General features: G+C 44.1%; 1 protein-coding gene across 13 annotated transcripts in view; it reads left to right on the plus strand.

Annotated features, from left to right (window-relative positions):
* Positions 1-23664, plus strand: part of TNS1 (tensin 1) — a 315520-nt gene that overhangs the window by 182416 nt on the left and 109440 nt on the right. For all 13 annotated transcript variants that reach the window (XM_053402387.1, XM_053402396.1, XM_053402412.1 and 10 more), the window contains 2 exons: positions 9650-9688; positions 18464-18505. In XM_053402387.1, coding sequence (XP_053258362.1) covers positions 9650-9688; positions 18464-18505 — 81 coding nt within the window. The remainder of the gene's footprint in view (positions 1-9649; positions 9689-18463; positions 18506-23664) is intronic.

Here is a 23664-nt window from a genome sequence, read left to right on the forward strand (position 1 = left end):
CAAGAACTAACTTAGTTGGTCTTTAAGGTGCTACTGGAAAGAAATTTGTTTGTTTGTTTGTTTTGGCCCAAATATCTGGTGCCACTCAATGTACCTACTTCATTATTTGAGCTCGGATTGCATGTGCCAATCTTTCCATCGCTTCTCCTGCTGCATAAATTCAGTCCTGGAACATGAGCCTGGTGTGCTATCAACACTGCTCTGTGTCTGGCTTGCAGGCTGATGGATTCCATGTGCGCAGTGGCTTTCATGCTGGGCCAACAATCAGAAGTGCCGCAGACACCGGAGAGCTTTGGTGAAGTGCAGATTACGGGGAGCTTTTATTTGAAGATTTCTGGGGCCATTACTAAGATAGGGAAACACAGAAAAACACAGCAGATGGCTAAGGGGCAGTCATGATCAAAGTGAGTGCCCTTCTCCTCAGTGGCCAGCAGTCAGTTCCTTCAGTGAAGTGGTCAGAACAGAGATGTCCATGTTAGCAACCTGTGGTCTCCTCCTTAAGCACAAAAAGAGGCTCCATGATCCTTATTGGATGGAGACAGACTGGTAGAGGCCTCAGGGGAGCTTGCTTGCTGTGTGGTGCCAGGAGTCATAGTACTTAGGTGAGCGTGCATGACATTAACAAACATTAGATTTAGACAACCTTTTTGCGAATTTAGCTTCCAAAGATCTTGAAGGCATAATTCCAGTAGTGATTTTACCTTGTATTATTTATTGTGGAATCACAAGCAGGGAATGGTACTTATCCCATAGGCTGGACCCATTATTGTAAGAATGCTAAATATTCAGTTTTTCTAATGAAGTTATCTTCAGTGCGCTACCAGTAATATCTGCAGAAGGAAATAGCAATAGGGTACAGAGTAATAACATGGAGTAATCTATTTATTATACAGTGTACCTCGAGTTACAGATGCTTCAGGTTACAGATGCTTCAGGTCACAGACTCCGCTAACCCAGAAATATTACCTCGGGTTAAGAACTTTGCTTCAGGATGAGAACAGAAATCTTGTAGCGGCAGTGCGGCGGCAGTGGGAGGCCCCATTAGCTAAAGTGGTGCTTCAGGTTAAGAACAGTTTCAGGTTAAGAACGGACCTCTGGAACGAATTCAGTTCTTAACCCGAGGTACCATTGTATTTATATAATACATTGCTGTCAAGGCACCCAAAGCAGGTGTAAAATACTGCAAACAAATAGTGCAAAATCTAAAACAACTGAGTTCTTTCAGACAAACTGATGTCCCGCAGGGAGCCATTAGCACAAGCTGCTTCTGCACTTCTGCCTTCCCTCAAGACACACAGGGTTGTATTCTACAAAAATTTTACTCAGAGTAGACCCATTGAAAGTAATTGGGGGGCTAACAAAGCTATGCTCATTACTTCTACTGGGTCTACTTTGATTAAAATTTAGTTGATTACTACTCATAGTTCTTAAACAGCCTCAATAGTTCTCTTGGGTCCATTGATGGTCTCTTTAAAAGCTCCCTGGTCTTGGTCTCTCTTCTCCTGCCTTCATTTGGGATTCATAGGTCTTAAATAGTAATTACCAAAGTCATAAATAATAAAGTCCATTACTGCTGGACTGACTTCTGTAAACTAGAGATGCTGAATAATTGGTATCCAGTTAGGGACAATATGGTATTGGAGGTGGGGAGTGTATGTAGATGTCACTTGTTAGATGTTAGGCAAAAAAAATAATCACAAACCAATGAACACATGTTTGTTTTGCATGCACTTTTGACTACAGTTACGCTGACTGGTATGTCATCTGTGCATTTTCAGTGAGTCTCCATTGTTGCCCCTTGTTCTTTGTTGCGGAGTGTTAAAATTACCTTCTGAATGAGAGGGAATATCATTGGGGGAAGCCATACAGTGATGGACCTGTGCTATTGAACTATGACTGTTCTCTGTTTTGTAGTGTAATAGTAGGCATTCTATGGAGGAAGAATCCCTTTGGGGAGCTTCACTGTAATATTTTAGTTTATTTTCTTGCCATGGAGTGAGCAGATAGATAGGTATTTGGGATTTATTCTTGTGCTTTTGGATTCTTGTCTAGCACCATCCTCTGTTCACATCTCATCAATTCATTTCGACAGTGTTGACTTTCCACCCTTGATGAACATCTGAGCAGAGTTTTATTTTCCACTTCCATGGCATACGTGACATTTCTGTGCCAACCGCAAGTGCCATCAAGAGCTTGCTGAATCCTAAATGCGCAAAAACACAAAACAAATGTGTTCTTAATCTACAGTCAGTGAAGCAGAAAACATAGAAGTGGCAAACAAACAGGCAAAGGTACAATGAGTGCTTTAAAAAACAACAACAATCAAATCCTTTTAATTCTAATTATTCCTTGTGGAATCTTCAGGGCTGAAGTTCCTTGTTAATAGGAGATTTCAATCTAAGGCTGGGGAAGCAAAGCCCTTAAATGGCACTTATTGCATGCATATACCACATTCCCTGTGGACAAATGACAAGCTTTCCTTGTGTCTGTGCACGTGGTTTGCACATGAGCTGCTATTGTGTGTATGTGTGTGTATGTTTAAAAAATTATATTACAAAAAACTGTCCGGATGAATTGGGTTCCTACTCACCCCCTCTCCCTTTCAGGCCCAAGTCTCAATTTATATTTCAATGGAATTTACCTCTAGGATTGATTTGGTGGTATGGTTAACAGATATCCTTTGCATATAAAAAGGGATGCTCCTTATTTAAAAGTAGCATTATCCCTTATATAGGGTTCTATAGAGCAGAACTTAGTAACAATGCAGAACTTAGTAAGTTCTCCATGGTGCACAACAAAAGAGATTGTCTCACTGTGCACTGTATTTTATTTGCCTAAACCAGGGATTAGCAACCTTTTTCAGCCGTGGGCCGGTCCACCGTCCCTCAGTCCATGTGGTGGGCCGGACTATATTTTGAAAAAATAAATAAATGAACGAATTCCTATGCCCCACAAATAACCCAGAGATACATTTTAAATAAAAGGACACATTCTACTCATGTAAAAACACCAGGCAGGCCCCACAAATAACCCACAGATGCATTTTAAACAAAAGGACACATTCTGCTCATGTAAAAACACGCTGATTCCCGGACCATCCATGGGCCGGATTGAGAAGGCGGTTGGGCTGTATCTGGCCCCCGGGCCTTAGGTTGTCTACCCCTGCTCTAAACTGATCAGATTTGAGCCCTTCTTGTAAGAACACATGAATCTTGAACAGGCCAAGGTCCATCTAACCATTCCAGAAGCCCCTGGAAAATCACAAGCAGGGTATGATGATGACAGCCATGGACTGTTGTTTGTATTCATTCCAAGCCTATGCAATACATTTTGCTGTCTGGGGCAACGGAGGTGTAGCTCCACCTGCACCTTCAATTTCCCTCTTCAGAAGACTAGCAGGCTGTCATTTGAATCTTGAACACTGATGATAGGGGTGCAGGGCTGGCTATATGGCACTGCCCCAATCCTCCAACACCTTACCACCACTACCCAGCACCTGCAGCATGAGGAGGCTGTCTCACTTTGCCTAATGATAGGACCAGTCTGGCTCAGCAATACACTGACTCTGAACATGAAGATTCTATTTTGCTTTCATGGCTAAACACAGTTCATAGATTTATCTTCCATGAATTCATTAAATCTTTTTTTTAAAAAAAAGCCATTTAAGGCACATCTTGAGCTACTGAATTCCAAACATTAATTATGCATCGTGTGAAGAAGTATTTTGTTTTGTCTGTCCTGAACCTGTTGCTGATCAGACTTGCACCCCTGCATGGCTAGACCACAGTTTGATGGAACAAATCATTGTGTGGTTGAAGAAGGCAACCCTTTGAACTGATGAATGAGGTTGCTGCAGGTGTGCTACAGGAGCTCAAGAGGGTGCTTCTGAAATATTGGCCCTCTCTGTGCAATTGCCTGGAGATGCTGTGTAAACATAATATCTTCCTTGAGCCAAAATCTCTCCCTGCTTGTAACTCACAAGTGGGCCGAAGCAGAACATTCCTTGCGCTTTGTGGATCAGGGCCAGCCCTGAAGGCTAGGAGAAGGTCCTTTTATGGTAGCATTTCTCCATTAGAATATATATATATAAAGCCACAACCACTCAGCCCATAACAAAACAGAGGAGAGAACACAAACACAGTCCCTGGAATGTGTTCAGTGCTGGCTGGGGAACAGTAATGCTGAAGGGAGCCCTTGGGTGGGAAGACAGATCAAATAATTAGGAGTGCAAAAAAACCTCTTCTCCGCTGTTGGTAGGATGATAATGCAGGAATGTGCGTCTGACGGGCAGGGCGCGACATGCAAAAGGAGAGAGCAAACATTTTCTTATGAGCTTTGTTTGGTCACTTGGTGAATTGACTGAGGCATTTTTTTGCGGGTGGGGTGGGCTGCAGCAAATAGTTTTGAAGCATCAGAACGAGAGGGGAACATTCTTTGTAATGTGTTTTCAGTGCTGTTGGCTAATTATTGTCTAACTGGCTACGAACAGCATCTCTAACGTTGCTGCACTGAGGCCAGGAAGCTCTGCTTATCCAGCGAAGTAGGAAACCTCTATTATAGTTTTGCTGTTCTGCTTCGTGCTTTGTTTCACCGGCTGCTTCCAGACCTCAGATTTCTCTTGTGGCCAAAGGGAACCGTGTGGTATTCCAGAGGCATCATCCACTTATTCACGTTAGCTGCCCAGACATGCTTTTGCTGTGTTGATAATGCAGTGGTGGTTCACCACTGAGGACATGATCCACCCACAAATGGTCCCTTGCATAGTTGTGCAGAATACACTGGGCAGCTTTTGTGATCCCTCAGTGCAGATTGCTGGTTCGGGACGTTTCTCCATGAATGGAGAGACATACAAGCGCCTGCCTTGAACAAGTAATGAAGGAACCAGGCAGTAGCATCTTGATTGCTGCTTCTGGTCATGGGGTGGTCATCTCTCTTGGTTAGCACAGGACAGGATGTAGGATTGATCTTGTGCCTGCTTGAGAGCAAAGAGAGATGAACAGGGAAAGTAATGAACAGGTGGACAACAATATCCATGAAGCAGGATGCACAATAGGACTCTGCAATGGTCTCCCTGGGTGTGGCTTATATCCTAGTGGTGGTGTGCTGTAGTTGTGGATTGACCTGAGTTTGGGCCCCTGGGCACACTTGCAAACTGCAAAAACTGTAGTGGGCACCACATCCCCCACAACCAAGCACAGATCCACAACCATTGGCTACCGCAGAATGCTTCTTTCAAGCTGAATTTCAGAGAGGGGACCCTACAGGCACCAAGGAAAGCATCTTCAAGTACATGTGCATCTATGAGTGCCATGTGGGTGACCCCTGAATCACAACATATCCTGTGGTCTGTCATGGGAATGTGTGCACAGCAGTCATTGACTTGGAAATAGCTATTTTTTCAGGATACCCCCCCAGCAATTGAAATCGATAGGAGAGAAACTCTTTGTGCCAAGTATGGTTGGTGTAAAGTTGTGCTGTCAATGGAGAGATGGCTATGAACTGAAGGCAGAGATTTAAGTAAAGTCACTTATTTCTTATTACCTAATCAGATATTTACACTTCTGCATCTGCCGTCTTGCATGCATCTTCCCTGTCTATAACAGGGCGATCATGCAGACTTCGTTTTCTGTGACAGTAACCTCTCTGCTCTGGGTTGTGCTTTCAATGCAGCCAAGCAGTAGATAACAAGGTGCAGCTGAAATGGTTAACTGCTTGTGTTCCTTGGCATCCTTCCTGGCTACTGCATTCCTATTGACCCAATTTCAAGAAACACAGCTTTGATTTTCCAGCTTTGCTCTGCTTTCAAGAAAATTGCACCGATGATTCTGCTCAGGAAGGTCCTAGAGAGCACCCCCCACCATTTAGGAATCCTTTTGTTGGTTACTTTAAAAAGTGATTGCATTACAGGACAAAGAGTGGAACATCATCACATTGGTTGCCAGGGACTCACATTGCTCAGCCAAAAATAGTTCTTAGCCACTAGTTTTTTCCTGCAAATTATAGGTTGGGTCAACAGTGCAATTCGCTGGAAATTCTGGAAGAGACTTTCTGCTGAGAAGACCTTACAATGTGTCTTGGAAAGCTTAGGACATGGGACAGTTACTCTGGCAGAGAGAACAACCATGTATAGTGGGGGCAATGTGGGGAGAATAATTTTAATACTCAGAAACAGACTGGATCCAACTCAAATCCAGTCTAGCAGCTTACTGCCAAATCAGCCAAGTTAGTGTGCTGCCTGCTGAAATGTTCAAAGAATATTTGCTTGCCGGACTGTACTGTGTATGTCAAGAGTGTTTGATTCTAATTGCCTCTTATCCAGAAAATGAACCTGCTTGTTTCTGTGAGGATGGAGGGCACAGCCTGGAAAATATTGACGAATGTGACAGGCTCCTGTGGGCTCTCGCAGTTCCAATCTGTTGATGCCCTCTGCTGTTTGGAAGTCAATATTGTCACTAGTCCCCTCTGTTTGCAAGGGTTCATAGAATCATAAAATTGTGGAGTTGGAAGGCACCACGAAGGCCATCTAGCCCAGGCCTCTGCAATGTAGGAATCTTTTGCCCAACATGCAGCTTGAACCCATGAACCTGGCTTACTGACTGAGCTATTCCTCTCTACCCTACAAGAAAAGAATACAAGAAAGAGTTGGCACAAAGAACAGCTCACAAAGGCCGAAAGGCCAAATGCAATCGCCTCTGGAAATGATTGGAACTGTAGCTTGGCTGGACTGGGTGTTTACTTGGCATCTGTGGAAAAACTCTTCCCCCATCCCCTTTTGTTCTTCTACAAATATTCCGTAACATGGGGGTTTAATTAAGTGGATATGAAGTTCTTCTGGCTGTGGCCAACTTTCTTGATTTTTATGATGGCTTTTACAAGCAGTTGTTTCTCCCTCCCCCTCAGAAAAAAGAGGCCCTGCATGGCACAGTGAATCAAAGGGTCTGGTTAGAATGTGAATCTTCTGCTCACGTAGTTTATGGCCATGGGAAAGTCACTGTTATTAGTCCACAGTGCAGGATTGTTGTGAGAGAGAAATGTGGTAAGAAGTGTGAAGCATTTTGTACACTAAACGGTAACGGGACCCCTGACCATTAGGTCCAGTCGTGGCCGACTCTGGGGTTGCGGCGCTCATCTCGCTTTACTGGCCGAGGGAGCCGGCGTACAGCTTCCGGGTCATGTGGCCAGCATGACTAAGCCGCTTCTGGCGAACCAGTGCAGCGCACGGAAACGCCTTTTACCTTCCCGCCGGAGCGGTGCCTATTTATCTACTTGCACTTTGACATGCTTTCGAACTGCTAGGTTGGCAGGAGCAGGGACCGAGCAACGGGAGTTCACCCCATAGCGGGGATTCGAACCGCCAGCCTATGATCGGCAAGCCCTAGGCTCTGTGGTTTAACCCACAGCGCCACCCGCACCCTTGCCTATTTTGTACACTAAAACACTGCTAATGAGATTAAGAACAATAATGAGGCTATGATAATGGTAATTTTAATGGTAATTATGATAATAATGAAGATTCTGGAGTCCCATGTTGGTCCCCCCCCCACATCAAACTCAAAGTTAATGGTTATCCAGGAATAGGGTAGGGGCATGATCAATTGCTTCAAAACTGAGAAGGCAAATAAAGAAACCCCCATTTAAAAGTAAAGTATTTTAAATCTCATTATTCCCGAAGTAACCTGAAAGATGATATGGCTCATGTCAGGCTCATTCACTAGCTTTGAGGTGTTACATGGAACATCTGGATAACAAATAATACATTTTATTTAAAAGCAGACCACCTTTATGCTCCACAATTTAGGCTACTTGGTGTCTGTGGTCAGTAGGAAAAGCTGCTACCCACATTTGCAGGACTGGTGGGATCCAGTGTGACTGTTCCATTATCTACCCATTCTTGATTTCCTGTTCTCTGTTATTTTAATGCTTGCCCATGGTTGTAAGAGAGACTGCCTCTTCAGAACGAAGGGTGTGCTTGGTTCCTCCTCCCTTTTTTCCAGAACAGTTCTGTGGACTGAACTCCACATGGAAGAGAGATGGCACGTCTGCAGTAGCCTCTTCTTAAATGTTCATTCGGCAACATTTGTATTACTACATTGATCCATGATGTAAAACAGTTCTTAACTTATGCCCCACAGTGTATATGTACAGAAACCTAGTGAGGAAATCAGTTTTGTATTTTAATTCCAAATTTGGGATTTCAACCTGGATTTCTCTCCATTGAAGTTGCCTTTTGCAGAAGCAGGCTGAATCGATCCTATAAAGCAGAGATCAGGAATCTGTGGCCCTCCAAATGTTACTAGACTACAGCTGCTGCCATGGTCCCTGGCTATTGACCATGCTGGATAGGGCTGATGGGAGCTGGGAGTCCAGCAGCATCTGAAGGTCCACAGATTTTGCCCCCCCCCATCCTTGCCATAAAACACTTCAGTTGTGAACTTGTGCAGCTGCAATCTCAATGCTGACATAAGATGTGGTCATTTGTAGGTGGCAGCAATGTGCAAATGTGGAAAATAGGCAGGCTAAATATTATTTAATTAATTCATTTTAGACACACACCCTTCTTTTCAGCTCCAAGTCTTCATAAACTGACAGAACAGTAATTAAAAAAGCAGCACTACAAAATGCATAGCAATATACTGTGAAATTTAGCTTTGGACAGCATAAAATCATTCAAGAAATGTCTAGAGAGAACAAATGATTCTCTGTGGTCCATTTAAAAAGCAACCCAAGAGGAGGCTTGATGGAGGAGTGGCAGCCTGATCCCAGGGGATGGAATTACAGATATGGTGGAGCCAGCACCAAAAAGTATTAAATATTTCACCTGGTGCCTAAAGTTTACTTGTTCTCACAGGGGCTTTTTTTTTTGGAGGGGGGTTAGAAAAAGAGTTGGCACTTAGCTAGGGGGAAGAACTCAAGAAAGAGAGCATTCTGCTGTTCAGAGACACTGACTGTGCAGGTCTTAGCAAACTTGAGGGAAATTATCTTCAGATGACATTTGTCCCTGTCTCTCTGATTCTGGACCCTTTTTAACCAGGGTTTCTTTGTTGACTTGTGCAGGAGTACATTCATTCTTCAGCTGCAATTGGTTCATCCTTTGGCAAGCATCTCCCACCCCCAAAGCAAACCAAAAGCAAGTTTAAAAGGAGATTCAGAAGTACAGTACCCCTCCTTCATGTAATCCTGTGCCCTGCCAGTCACATTTTGCTTCATAATGCAAAAACCATCCACCTTGCAGGTCTTGGTCGTCCTCCTCATCTTCTCTCAGTGACAGCTTGGAATAGTCCTGAGCATGTGCATCCTTCCTAGGCTGCATCTTCAGTAAGAATTTTCACTCCTGGGCAGTTGTCCTGGATGCAGATTTATATGGGTTCTTATGGTAGGGTCTTGAAGTTTCTGTATATTTTGGACCTTGTCCCAAGCAACTACTCAGAGATCTGGCTAAATCCTTGGTTAGTTAGTAGGAAGGGAGCAGTTTCCCAGCGCAGGTGGAGCCGCTCAGTATTGGTGGGACTACTCTTTGATGGTGGGACAGAGGTGGTTACATTGTACAGATAATGCTCATAATGCTGTCTTTTCCTTTCTCTTCTCTTTTCTCTTTACATTGCAAGTGCAAGGATTCTAACAGTGCTCTCTTTTGTGTTCTGCCCTTTAGGCTGCCACGCCTTGCATGCCTGCTGGCAATCATGAGCTGGTAAGTGACCTGTTTCTCCTCCTCCTTTGGCTGTTGCTTTCTGCCCTCTCTGCTGCTGCCTCAGGCACCAAAGGCATTTATTTGCACATGGACTGCAGAAGGATGGGCAATTGGAGGGTCTGCAAATTTACAATGAGGTGATGTGCTTCAGCTCTGTAAAATGTGCCCCAAGTAAGGTGAAGTGAGGTGAAGTTCAAAATACATAAGAGGGACAGCTCTACCACTCCCCCTCTGTCACACATGCACATGGTTAATGTATTTTATGTTATTTGTTTTAAATTGATTTTCTGGATGTTTTAAAAATGTATGACAAACAGATAAAGGGGTGGGAATAGACAGCGGAAGCAAGCATATTGCATTGTTCCCATATTAGAGCCATAAAGACTGTCAAATCATCCTTGTAATCATGAAACATCCTCTAGTCTCTGTTTACTGTACATTCTTTGTTGCGACCATCAGGGTAAATACTGTCTCCTTATCCTTTAAACACCCAAATGCAGAATCTCTTTTAGATAGGCTAACAAGAAAATCTTTTGATCCATTTCTGTACACTATGAAAGCCTTTATTTGTAAATGGGATTTTGCAGGGGGGTGTCCGGGGGGTGTGTACTCAGCATATGTATCTCACTCTCCAGGGACTCTCAGAGCAGCTAACAAAAATTTTAAAGTACAATAAAAAAACTGCAGTAAAACATAAAACAGAAGAGGGACAAAAAAGAAAAAACCCCTCAAAATTTAAAACAGAGATAGTGGGTGTTCTCAGATTTCTAAACAATGGTTAAGGATGCCCAGAAGGAGGCTTAGAGCAGCATGTGCTCCCCTCTCTCCACTCCTGTCTTAGTGCACTAGATTCTGCACTTCAGTCCTGCTCTGTTTAAAAGGGAACACCCTGATGGAACCAAAATGGGGAACTGCCATTTAATGTTGGTTTACTAACCACCAGGAACTTAAATCAGGATCAAGCCGTGGTTTACAATTCTGGTTAGTAAACTGATGTTAAGCCAAAGTTCCCTGTTTTGTACATGATTGGGAATAGTGGTTTAAGCTGGCCAGGATTGCAGTGCCAAAGCCAGTGTGTTAAAGGGGAGAAAGGTGAACGGGGGAGTGTGTGGGCCCTAATCTTTTTCCTGACTCATGGTATAGGAAGGCGAGATAGTTACATCCAAAACGGTTGCTTGTTGTTCAGGTTAAAACATAAATCTAAAACAGAAAATCTGAAATGGGTGATAAAACGTCTTCAATGGGTGATAAAAAGACATCGGGGTCAGGGTCAGGTGATCATCTCTAGGAAAGGCATCCCAAATAGTGGTATCACTACTGAGAAGGCCCTATCACAGGTCTCCCTACATTTCAGAATTGCAAGCTTTCACTATTAACTTCTTGGATAGGCAACATAGTGGTAAGGTAAAGGTAAAGGGACCCCTGACCATTAGGTCCAGTCGTGGCCGACTCTGGGGTTGCGGCGCTCATCTCACTTTACTGGCCGAGGGAGCCGGCGTACAGCTTCCGGGTCATGTGGTCAGCACAACTAAGCCACTTCTGGTGAACCAGAGCAGCGCATGGAAACACCGTTTACCTTCCCATCGGAGCGGTACCTATTTATCTACTTGCATTTTGATGTGCTTTCGAACTGCTAGGTTGGCAGGAGCAGGGACCGAGCAACGGGAGCTCACCCCGTCGTGGGGATTCAAACCACTGACCTTCTGATTGGCAAGCCCTAGGTTTAGACCACAGCACCACCCACATGGTAGACTGTACCAAATGCTCAGCTCTGCACCCATACACACATACACTTTGATAGGACCATTTGTCCCCACATAAATAGCTTGTTGGTGTCTTTCAGAGGGGTGGTCTTGCTGAATTCTAATGCTTTTCAGGAGGTGGCTTAATACCACTGACCAGGTGGTTCCCACCCCACCTATAGAAATATTTTGCTGCCTCTTGAAACAGTGGAGCAGCCTGGCAGCATTCCTCCTTAATGGTCCATTGCCATGTCATGGGAATAAACCATGCAGAGAGACATTATTGGGTATGGATAGGACTCAAGGCACAGGCCCATGGCACACTAATTTGCACATGCTACTTGATATAGATGCATCTGAGCAAATAAAGATTGCTGGTGTTGAGGGTCTCATCAAAACTGAACTCAGCAGTGCATCCAGTTACCCTGTAAGCATTTTGTTTGTTTGTTAAACAGACCACAAGGGAAAGGGTAAAAAGACCCAGGGCATGGTGTAAAAGCCCCAAGTCTCAGATTCCCCAGGGCACCAGCTAACAATGTGTGCATCAGAGCTCCAGAAGCAAACAAAAGAATTGCTGTATTGAAAACCTGCCCTCAACATCATTTATATGATACATTCCAGCATTGGCCTGATTTATCATCACTTCAACATGATTCTCCTTTCATTTTTGGGGAGTTTGTGTTGTTTTTCATGTGGAAAAGTGTCCAGCCTGCAAGGGCAGATTCTTCTGGCAGAGTCCATCCCTCCCATGTCTGGAAGGGTGGGGTTGGCTTAGTGAAAGCTCCAAATTGGTTTGTAACTCTTGCATATTGAAACCACCCACATGCTGCTCCAATCACATTGTGGGCCCCAGCATGGCTCTGCCAAATCTGAATAAATCAGAGTTTAGCTTTGGAAACCGTGTCCTTGGCTCACCCAGGGAGGTGGGTGGTGGGAGGGAGGAGGAGGCTTGCTTGGGGGCTGCCCCCTAGCAGCTGTGCAATAAGTCTACTTGCAAACAGGACCTCTCTTCCATATTTTTAAAAGAAATCTGAAGGCAAAAAGGAATCTTCCTACTCTTCTTATTTGGGATTGCAGAGGCTAACATTTTCCATTCCAGGAATGCAATTCTTTTTTTGGTGCTCACATTTAAAACAGAAGCACACCCTTTAGTGGCAGGGACAGTTTCACCAAATGGGGAAACTGGAAATCACAGTGGTGGTAGGCTACGAATTTGGTAGCTGCAGGGGTGGTATGCACTTGGCTCAGGAAGAATAAATCCGGCAGTGCTTCCAGATTTGGCATAGACAATTAAAGTGCATTTGGCGCTCTTGTGCAACAAACCTGCTTAAAAAAACAAAAAATCAGGCTTCTTTGAAGTAAGGAAGATAATGAGGAATTGAGGGATGATTGGTGTGACAACTTCAGTTTAGCACTAAAGTAGGAGTGCTTGTCGGAATTAAGGTACTATTTCTTGCATCAGGTCCCCATATTCTTTAACTGAAGAAAGTCATGCAGAATGCACAGTCTGTACATAGACTGAGGACCTGGGAAAATGTAAGTTAGATGCAGATACACTTATGCAACCTTTTCAGAGCCCCAGTGTAGAGGCTTCATAATTGGCCTTAGCCATACCTCTTAACTTGCATGGCTGCCGTCTTGTGCCATGTAAGTATTTTATCCTTTGGGTGACGTCAGGCATTTGGTTCCATTGCAAACTCACAGTATCTCACCAAATGCAAGCTGAAAGATTTGTCCACGTCTCCAATAGGTGCACAGAGTTGTCGCTTCTCCTATGCCCTTTCCCATTCTTGGAATGGTCCTCCTGCTGCCAGACATGGCTGACGGTATGCAGTCTCTGTGTCTCAGAGCACTGGCATTGCCTTCCCAGCACAACACAAATCGCTCCAGCAGATGGTTCTTGGGCTTTGTCGTCATTGCCCAAATCTTTATTTTTGTCTCTTCCTTTCCCCTGGAAATCTCTTAATGGTAAGTCAGAAGCTGTTAAGGAGACAGGCAGCAGGGCACTCTGGATCAAAGCTTTGCAAAGCCCTAAGTTGCCATGAAAGAGGAGCAAGGAATTCCAAAAGAAGCTCTCTGTGCAAAAACAGTCAGCATGTTCCATCTGTGCTGACATAAACAAGTATCATGGGAAGGAGGCCCTGCCCTCCTTTTCATAGATGTTTCTTGTTCTCTACAAAAGCTGTGACAAGATTGGGGGTGGCAGTAACAAGGAGCAGTGTAGAACTTGAAGAAAAACCTATTGTCTTCCCCCTGCCCCAGTTTCCAAATGCCCCATAACCGCTGCCCCACTTGGCCTCCTTTTCTTGTGGAACATCTGCCGCTTCTTTGCCAGTGTCATGTGAGTCACACACACAACCTGGTGCTCCCACACAATGAACATTACTATTACAGCTTCCTGAGCACCGGGGATCCTAGGAAATGTACTTTTCCCAACAGCACCAACTATATTTCCCAGAGTCCCTTTCACCTGAGATGCTTTCTTGTTGTCTGTCACCAGAGCAGCTGCAGCAGCAAAGTGGGAATGGGAGCAAGCAAGGGAGGAGTTCTGCTTTAGCTCACATGAAAAGAGCCCAGTCTGTAATGCTCATTTTGTATTTAAGGCAAGCATTGTATGTCTGCAGGGTTTGTATTTTGAGCCAAGGATGGGTGGATTTCAGCAATGTTATCAGTTACCAGTTGCTGGAAACCACAGGGCAGGAGGTTGTGCTCAGTTCTTACTTGTGGATTTCCCATAAGCATCTGGTTGGCCACTGTGAGAACAGGATCATAGCTGTCAACTTTTCCATTTTCTTGCGAGGAATCCTATTCGGAATAAGGGAATTTCCCTTTAAAAAAAAGGAAACGTTGACAGCTATGAACAGGATGCTGGACTCGATGGGCCATTGGCCTGATCCAGCAGGCCTCTTTTTATGTTCTTAACATCCATAATTCTAACGGTGTTTTAGTATATAGAATTGCTGAAACAGGGGCTCCTGTATGTATGTAGGTCCAAGAGGGGTGTACTATAAAAACAGCCATCTTCACCAGCAGTATAATCCCATCAAATTCCACAAATTCTCTTGTCATGGTTCCCATGGTGCGTATTCCTCCTTCCCCCACCTCTGTCAATCATAAAGCTCAGTGTGACAGAGACAAGCTCCCAGTCCCCCGCCAGTCTTTTAGCTGGGATGGAGAGTGGGCTTCTTAGGCGCTCAGAGGACCTTTGAAGATGAGCACAACAGGGACAAGCCCTCAGCCCCAGCTCTGACTAGGCAAGAGGACTGGGCTCATCATATTTGGCCATGGACATGTATAGAACACCTCTTGTAAGTTCCCTGTAACTGGGATAAGCCTCCATCACCCTCTCCAGCTTGGAGCTGGAAAAAGAGAGAGTGGGGGCTTATTCCTACACCTGCCCCTTCGGAGACCCTGCCCCTTTGGAGAGGAGCACAACATTTCATTGACTGCCACGGGTGGGCAAAACTTGTGGATTCCTGTCTCCAGCAGTAGCTGCCCACATTCCTCTGGAAAGTCACAAGCTGTGCCTAATGATAAACGGCTCTTGTCTTGGCTCCAGCAGTTGAACAGAGCATCTGTGTTCAGAGGCAGTATATCTTTGATTATCAGATGCTAGGGATAAAGCACAACACAGCTGTCTCATGATCCCTTGCTGGAATTACAAATGGCAGGGTTAGACCAAACTCTGCTCCCGATTCCCGTTATTGTTCCAATTTGGTAACTCTTGATACGCACGCCTCTGTTCTTTGTCTGGCATACCAAGGTCTGGGGCCCTTCAAATGCCCTGTGATCCTTTGCCAAAAGCAACTTGCTTGGGTAACTGGCTTGCTGGCATACAGAGCCCTATCTTCTTGGGCTATTCAGCGTTGCACCACGTCTGCACTGGCAGCAAGCCAAGGCAGCAGTTAGAGGTGGCCTCATGCAGGTACCTGCACAGAGCCCTGCCAAGCCATAGACATGCCTCTCCTCAAATCTAGCCCCCCCCGTCAAAACAGAGCATTTTGACTATCTGCTTCTGTGCTCCTTTGCTGCCAGCTGCTTTGCAAGTTTCTTTTCACAAGTGGTCTGCTGCTTATTATCTCCGTACACAGATTAATCTCTGTGCACACACTGGCATATTTGGATGGTAAACACAGCATACATAGGTCCCCGAGAGAGCTTCCTAGGCTGGCCAGGGAAGTTTATCTGTGGAAGGCACATGCTCTGGTCTCCTTGGGACCGTTATTGTGGGTTTGTCAAGGAAGCTGTGCGGTGTGCTAGGAGCCAGCCTTCTCCTGAAGGGCTGCCTAAGAGACCTGTACATTTTCCAGGAACCCAAGGACTCTCCACAATGGCACCATTGTGCAGATTTAGAATGTGGCATGCTCCGAGTTCCTTGGCTGGTAGGCACGAGGAGTTGCCAGTGGGGAAGATTTATAACTCCTTCTTGCCAGCGAAGACTTCCCAAGCTAGGTGAAGGAAATGTCTTCCCTTAAAACAACAGCCATGCAAAATCCACGTTGCTCAGGAAGCACGTTGCCTTTAGCAAATGTTCTTCCTCTTCTGAGATGGATGTTCCCTTCCCTTCCCAGCCTGCCATGCGGCTGTGCTTCTTGTCTGTTTCTCATTTGTACAGAAGTGCCTTGGTTACACAGAGATGGGAGATGGCAATGTTGGGTCAAATTGTGCAGCGTGTAGGCATGGGATGTTCCTCTTCTCTGAACTAGGTCTGCTCCTTGTAAGAGAAAGACTTCAATTATACAGAGGACAGCTATGAATCATATGGCCAGTCTGATTCATTCTTGCAGATGTAAGCTAAAATACTCTTCAGAAATGTGAACAATGCACACAGATCAGGAGATTTTGCCAAAGAAGATATATGTTCAGCTAAGGAGGAAACCCTGAACTCCTTCAAAACAACTTTTCAATCAAAAGCTATGAGCGATATCTTTAAAAATATGTGTAATTAGTACATGGCGTATGATACTTTGAGATACCGAGTGCTGCCTTGAACTGCTGCCATGACTAATATGCTAGAGGTCTTATTTTTAATATTTACAGCAAAGCATCTTAACTAGTACTCTGGAAGAACAACACATAAACCACAGAAAACAGGGGTCTCTTGTATGCATTCAAACCGCCTTAGGCATGGTTGGTGTTTCATGACGGCTGGCTTGCAGAGACACATCTACCTCCAGTGGCAGTGAGCTTTGCTGCTTCTGTTTACATAAATTCAGAAGGAGATGGGGTGAGGGGAGAGGGGGAACACCAGCTTTTACAGCTGATTCAGGAGATGAACTGGACTCCCTTGCCTTTCTGCGTGATCAAAGCTCAGGTTGCTAATTGAATTATGTCTGGAACATTTAACATCGTTCTGTGCAAGGAACCAAGGCAAATGTGTTTTTCCTACAGAGGCTTTTTTTTTTTTTTTGGAAAGAGCAGAAGGATAAATTTATTAATTTGCCCATTTATTCAATTTGTATGCTGACTTTGGCACAATAAGGTCCTCAAGATGGTTCACAATCAAATCCATTTAGATTATTAACATTAAAACAAAACTAAAAAGTGCATTAAAAAGCCAGCTGTTATTGCCAACTTTTATAGTAAAAAAGATGTCAAATTACAAAGAGAATCAAATAAAATTTCAAGGAATAAAAATAAAATAAAATGGTTCACTTAGCCATCTCTAAATGATCTTAAAACTAGATGGTCCTAAATCCTCTTCTAAGAGTCTGAAGGGAACCCACCCAGATGATTTGCCTAGAGGTGGAATTATGCAGAATGAGCTCCATAATTGAAAAAGCCCTCATGGTAATCACTCAGCCCTCAAGAACAGAGCTTACTACTTGTAAGTAACCTAGAAAAATTGGCAGGTTGTAGGGGAAAACTCAAGACTGTTTGGCCAAACACTGTGATTCAGCGAACTGGCATCAGCTATTACTCCCAGATTTTTCTTTTGGCAACCCTCTTCCGCAATGCCTATTGCAATGCCTTCATTTGCAATATGAAACATGAATATTTGCAAATAAAAATGTGGATTTTCCCTGTGACTTTTAAAAGGGCTATGACCCTTCTAGGTGATACATACGAAGGTGCAGAAAAATGTGAGGTTGAGGCTATAGAAATAGATAGGGCGCAAGATGTTGGAGGGTAGGGAGGGGGGAAACATGAAATAAGTGGGCAGAGGTCTACACACATATAAAAAACATTTGGGATATGCTTTTTTTCAAAAGCGTTTTTAACAATACATTGAATTTTCCATAAGGCTCACTATCGCTGTCTAGTGTTACATTGTATATTGCACTTAAAACGTTTTATTTGTAGCTGTATAGGAGCAAGGTTTAACACAGAAGGGAGACATGGTTGTGCCGAGAGAGAAGAAAGAATACTGTGGTGCATTGAAGGAGGAAAGGGAGCTGACTGAGAATAGTCTATAAAGGGCCAGCTCCACCGTTAGGCAGAGTAAGGCAACCACCTCAGGCAGCAGATACCGGGAGTAAGGTATTGGTGGGCAGAGATGTGCATGTCATGCAGATTTCCCCAGTGCGCCCTAAGTGAGCCAGCGGCCCTTAAGTGCACCGTCCCTTTGCCAGTGTTGAATGTAAGATTCAACTGTTAGTCCAGTTATTTTCTGTAGGTGGAATTGTGGTGTGTGTTTGCCACCTTGCCTTTTGCCTCAGGCAGCAAAATGTCTTGAGCCAGGCCCTGGGCTACAAGAAAACGCAGAATCAGAACGGTGACAAAATGCTTATTTACGATTAGCATAGCGATGTAGATCTCTCTGGTTAATAACAATTTAAAAATGGTTTTCCAAGTGAATTCTTGCGCACTAAACATTAACTTCCTCTCTTCCCATTAAAATTCAACTTTGTCTCAAACTGAGAAGTCTGGCCCACCTTCCAGGGACCTCTTGAATCTTTTCCCTCAGTTTTGAGAAGGAAGTAGAATTTTTGAACATTGCCTGGGAATGTGCAGCTTAGTACTATAAATAAGTGGGGGAACTTTGAACTTATGCTAAGCCTTCATGCTTTCTCTATCTCTCTCCCCTATACAGCCATCCACTGAGGAAAGTCCTGCGAAGCACTTAGAAACCCCGGTAAGTAATATGATTTTCCTCTGCTGCAGCCAAGAACATTTAGGAGGGGGAATGTCCCTTGGGAATCCCATTGCCTTGTGTGCAGTGGTTCTGCTCCCTGTCATGTGTCTTCCCATTTACTTCTCTGCAGCTTCTTAATCCTCCTGTCCTTGATCTCCCTGCAAATCTCAGGTTCCCACAACCTTTCCTATTCGGGCTTCCTTGTAGCCTACTATGTCTCTTAGCTATTTAGCAACTGTATTTCATCTGATTTCAAGCAGAGGCTTGCTCAGGTTTGTAAACATAATTCAAGCAGTCTTATAGTCAGGTATCACGTTCATAAGAACAATTACTAAACAGTTACACAAAAAATTTTTTTTCTTCAGTAGCACCTTAAAGACCAACTAAGTTAGTTCTTGGTATGAGCTTTCGTGTGCATGCACACTTCTTCAGTATCTGAAGAAGTGTGCATGCACATGAAAGCTCATACCAGGAACTAACTTAGTTGGTCTTTAAGGTGCTACTGGAAGGAAAAAAATTTTTTGTTTTGACTATGGCAGACCAACACGGCTACCTTTCTGTAACTTAAACAGTTACACGTGGCACAATTTACGAAATGGATTCAGAAAATGAACTGTGGCATAGTGAGTCATGTTCAAAAACCGCTCTAGCATCCCCTGTGCTTAATTATACATTAAAGTAACATGGCCTTGTTTAAAACCAATATAAGCTACATTTCCGAAGGGCAGGCATGTTTTGAACTCGGCATGTTGAGTTGTGATATTTATATGTTGCAAATGAATAATGAGACCAATTCAGTATGCTCAAATGCAGCATAAGGTGCACAGCTTCCTAAACTGCAGTGATTGATGGATGATGCTGTGATGGATCGTGACTCGTCAAGAGGCACGCTGACTCTGTTTGCATATAATGCTAAGCCAAACTAGGACTTGGAGTGAACGTGTGAGCGTGTGGGCTTCTGAAGAGGCAGTCATTGTTGTTTTGCTCTTCCTGCAGTCCTCCTCCTGCTGCATTGCTGTGAGCTAAGCCGTGGTTTGTCTCAGGATGCCATCTGAACCTGGATTAATGGTTTGCCTCACTCCAGACAAAGCATGAGCTGTAAACCAAGAACAGGCCTTGGCTATGACTTGTGATTTGTCCAGAGCAAGACAAATCGCAAGTCTGAGTTCAGTCGACATGTTAAGCCAAACCATGGCTTAGCTAACACCAGTGCAGCTGCAGAAGGAGGACCAGAGGAGAAGCAAAGCAGTTGCACTCACCTCTCCAGGACCCCACACACTTATGCATTCTTAAGCCATGGCTTGACTTGGTGTTATGTGTAAGCTGGGAGGAGCTTGAGTTTCTCTTGTCAGCTGCTTGCGCCTCCATAGTAAGCCCCACCTCACACCTGGAAAACCATTGATTGCTGACTAGCAGGTATGTTCAGGGATTGAGAACAGTAGCGAGCCGGCATCTAAAGGGTGCAGAAACATCTGCTGAAAGAGAGATACTGAAAATATGATGGCAACATATCCTGTACAATAATAATAATAACAAATAAAGAAAGACAAAATAAAACTTCTGGGGGAAATAAACAACTTTGAGAAATGTCAGAAAACAGCTTTTCTTTTTATCTCACACAGCGCTGTTTTTTAAAAGGCAGTTGAGGAATGCCAAATAAAAACTTCCTTGCAAATCCCCAAAATAAAAGTCATGTTCTGAAGCATTGAGGATAAATGAGTTCTGTTTGTAGTTTTTAAGAAGGCGGGGACTTGTTCTATGTGCAGTTGTGAGATGTCTGATCCCTTGGAGCTTCTGCCTGTGTGCTCCATTAGGGTATGAAACAGAGGAAGGGGTACACCAGTTCACAAAAAAGTATAGTAGAAATCCACAAAAGATTTTTTTCTATTGACAATGCAGTAATATTATCCTAATGCATTGGAATCACAAGAGCTGTTGATCAGGCAACAAATTTAATGCACTCAGTGGTAAGCTATAGTGCAAGGCACTTGCCAACAGACTAGAAGTCACAAAGGCAGACTTGCCAGCTATTGCCACTGTGGTTTCCATTAAATTTGTTGCTCTGACAAAGAGAAACTCAGTTTGAAACTCATTAGGGTAATTTTATTGCATTGCTATCAGAATAATTTGCTTATTTTTTTTGTCCCTTTCCCCTGTGCTTTGTGTGTGCTTGTGTCCTTTTCCATTTGTTATGTTTGGAATTCCAATGTGCCAGTAGTCTTCTGTCTACATACAGTACAATTGAAACAGATCAACCCTAAAGGACCCAGTATCAAAAAGTGAGGGGAAACTGGTATTTTTTGAAGTTAGCCAGTTTGCTAAACCCCTGTAAATAACTGTCCTCATGGGTGGTCTACTTGTTTATGAGCTGCAGTGTCTGAAGTAGGGAGTCACAAAAGGTTGCACAGACTACTTCTGTGATTAGTTAAATTGCAAGAAACCCTTTTCCTAATCACCAGATTTAGACATTGCAATCTGTGATCCTCTACTTCAGATGTTTTGAAACATGAAAAGAGAAATGGATAATCTTTAGAAATATGACATCTGCTCTGATAGGATGGAAGTTTTATGAGATTCAAGGAATTTCTGGAAACAAAACTGTTATTATTTTAGGATGTATGCAAAACCTCTTGCCCTGAGCTGAATGGCTTTTGTACAAACACAGAGGTATGAAGAGACTCTTCCTGGGTCTTCCCTGTTTGTTTTCCAAAGAGGATTTTCTCCCCCTCCCTTTTTGGCTCGGACACCCACCTAAAGCATCTAGCAAAAGATGCCGGGAATACTAGGCTAGATGGAATGTGTGTTCAAGCTAATCTTGCATTAGCTTTGTCCTTCCTTATGAGGGGGTGGCATTGGATGCCCCTCCAGATAGATCCAGCCAATCCCTTGTGGTTGCCTTGGCACCTCAGGACCTTCAATCCGCGTTGCCTGGGGAAAGTGGAGGTGACCTGGCATCATGAGATGGGTTGCTCCCTCCTTGGCCATCCAGTCAAAATTCTTAATAATTAGGAAAGCTGAAATCAAATCATGTGGATTTGAACTGAACAAGGCTTCTGTGTACTTAGGAAAACAAGATTCTTCTGGCACTGTCCCTTTTTTCCATTACATGCATAGCCTTTAAACACTGATTAAAGGCCCCTCCCTGTAGCTGAGCACCTATTCGTTACCATGACACTCTTTGCTTATCAGTGGTCTCTTGGAAGAGACAATGATGTCCTCGAGGATTCTCAAACTGTCGTAATTTTACAAGCAGTACTTAATTTTGTTCCCTTTGGTGGGCCATCAGTGGAATATGGGGGATGTATTTATTTATTTTAGGGACGCGGGTGGCGCTGTGGTCTAAACCACAGAGCCTAGGGCTTGCCACTCAGAAGGTTGCCGATTTGAATCCCTGCCATGGGGTGAGCTCCCGTTGCTCGGTCACTGCTCCTGCCAGTTCAAAAGCATGTCAGAGTGCAAGCAGATAAATAGGTACCACTCCGGTAAATGGCATTTCCGTGCACTGCTCTAGTTCGCCAGAAGCAGCTTAGGCATTCTGGTTACATGACCCGGAAGCTGTCTGTGGACAAACGCCGGCTCCCTTGGCCAGTAAAGCAAGATGAGCGCCGCAACCCCAGAGTCGTTCGCGACTGGACTTAACAGTCAGGGGTCAATTACCTTTAACTTTACCTTTATTTATTTATTTTTTTACCAACCAAACAACAACTTCTTGTTCTTGTTCTTGTTCTTGTTCTTCTTCTTCCTACACAATGTTATGCAGTGAGTTTCAGACTATATACCCAGAAAGCTTTGAGGGGAATTCTTCACTGAGAAAATCAGTGGTGCTGGACAAAAGTTCCTCCTGAAGGAGTTTCCCGGCTAATACCAATAATCACCTACATTGTGCAATAAAAGTGGCTTGGGTCATAGGAAGCGCCACATCATAGGGTTGATGCAGGGAAACTTCGATTTTCCTTCTCCCTTCTGCAACCCCCCTCACCCAATCTTGAAAAGTATTTCCTAAGAGATTCAATATTGCCCTGAATGGCATGGACACATGGAGCTGGTTGGAGGGGTGGGGAGATCACCCCAAACAGGGCACAGGGAACTTTTATAAGTGGAAAGGAATTAACTTCACTAGGGAATGAGTTAAATTTACTGCTTAAGTGGCCTCAAGTTCAGCTAGAAAGCTTCGTCAATACATGAACTTTTTAAAAAAACAACAACCCCAGAACCAATTCAGCACAACAATCAAATAAATAACAAACCAAGAGCAACATAATGCTGGGGGTATCCAGGTAAAATAACAGCACCTTGCAGTTCCTGTGCAGAATAGAAATAGTTTTGTGGTTCCTAAAACTAGATTTCCCAAAAAAATCACAACAGAAAAGACCAAGTTCCTGCTTGCATCAACCCTACCATCTGATGGAGGCAGAATGGTGTGGACGCTTTCTCTCTCTTGCTCGCTCTCTCCTCTCCCCCAATGCCAGCTGTCAGTTAAATTTGCCTAAGGTTGAGTTTATACATTCTTGTAATTCTTCTATAGTTACTTATGGTTAAAAAAAAAAGTGCTGCTGCATGGATGAAAGCAACATAACAATTGTATGAAACTGGATGTTTGAGAAGTAGCCATGATCTAGATATGTGCGTTTATTTAGAGTAGAGGTGGAGAATCTGTGGCCCTCCGGATATAGCTGGACTTCCAACAGCCCCAACCAGTACAGCCCATGCCCAGGGATGGTGGAAGCTGTAGTTCAGCAATATCTGGAGGGTCACAGGTTCCCCATTACTGATGGAAGAATTACAGGTGCAGGAACTGGAAGCATCAGAAGTCAATTACTATTGGAACCATAATATGCCTTCTTTCCCATTTTCTTTCCCAGCTTTCCTTGTGCGACTGCATTAGTGGAAACAGGGGGAAGGGTGGCACACAACAAGCGATTTTCAAACTTTCTAGTTTCAGGAGAGTCTTCCCATGCTCGCTTGTGGGGCAAGAGGCATTGCATATCAGCCTGAGAATGCCTGTGGGCTGTAAAAGATTCAGGGAGCAAGTTGTAGGGCATATGGCCCGGGATCCAACTAACCCAGAATGCTAACAGAAGCTTCTGCTAGTGCAACAGGGCATCCCCCTCTCCTCTCCACACAATCTCCCTGTGTCCCCTCTCCCTAAAGGGTCAGAA

Source organism: Podarcis raffonei, chromosome 1 (genome assembly GCF_027172205.1).
Source record: "Podarcis raffonei isolate rPodRaf1 chromosome 1, rPodRaf1.pri, whole genome shotgun sequence".
NCBI classification, from domain to species: Eukaryota; Metazoa; Chordata; class Lepidosauria; order Squamata; family Lacertidae; genus Podarcis; species Podarcis raffonei.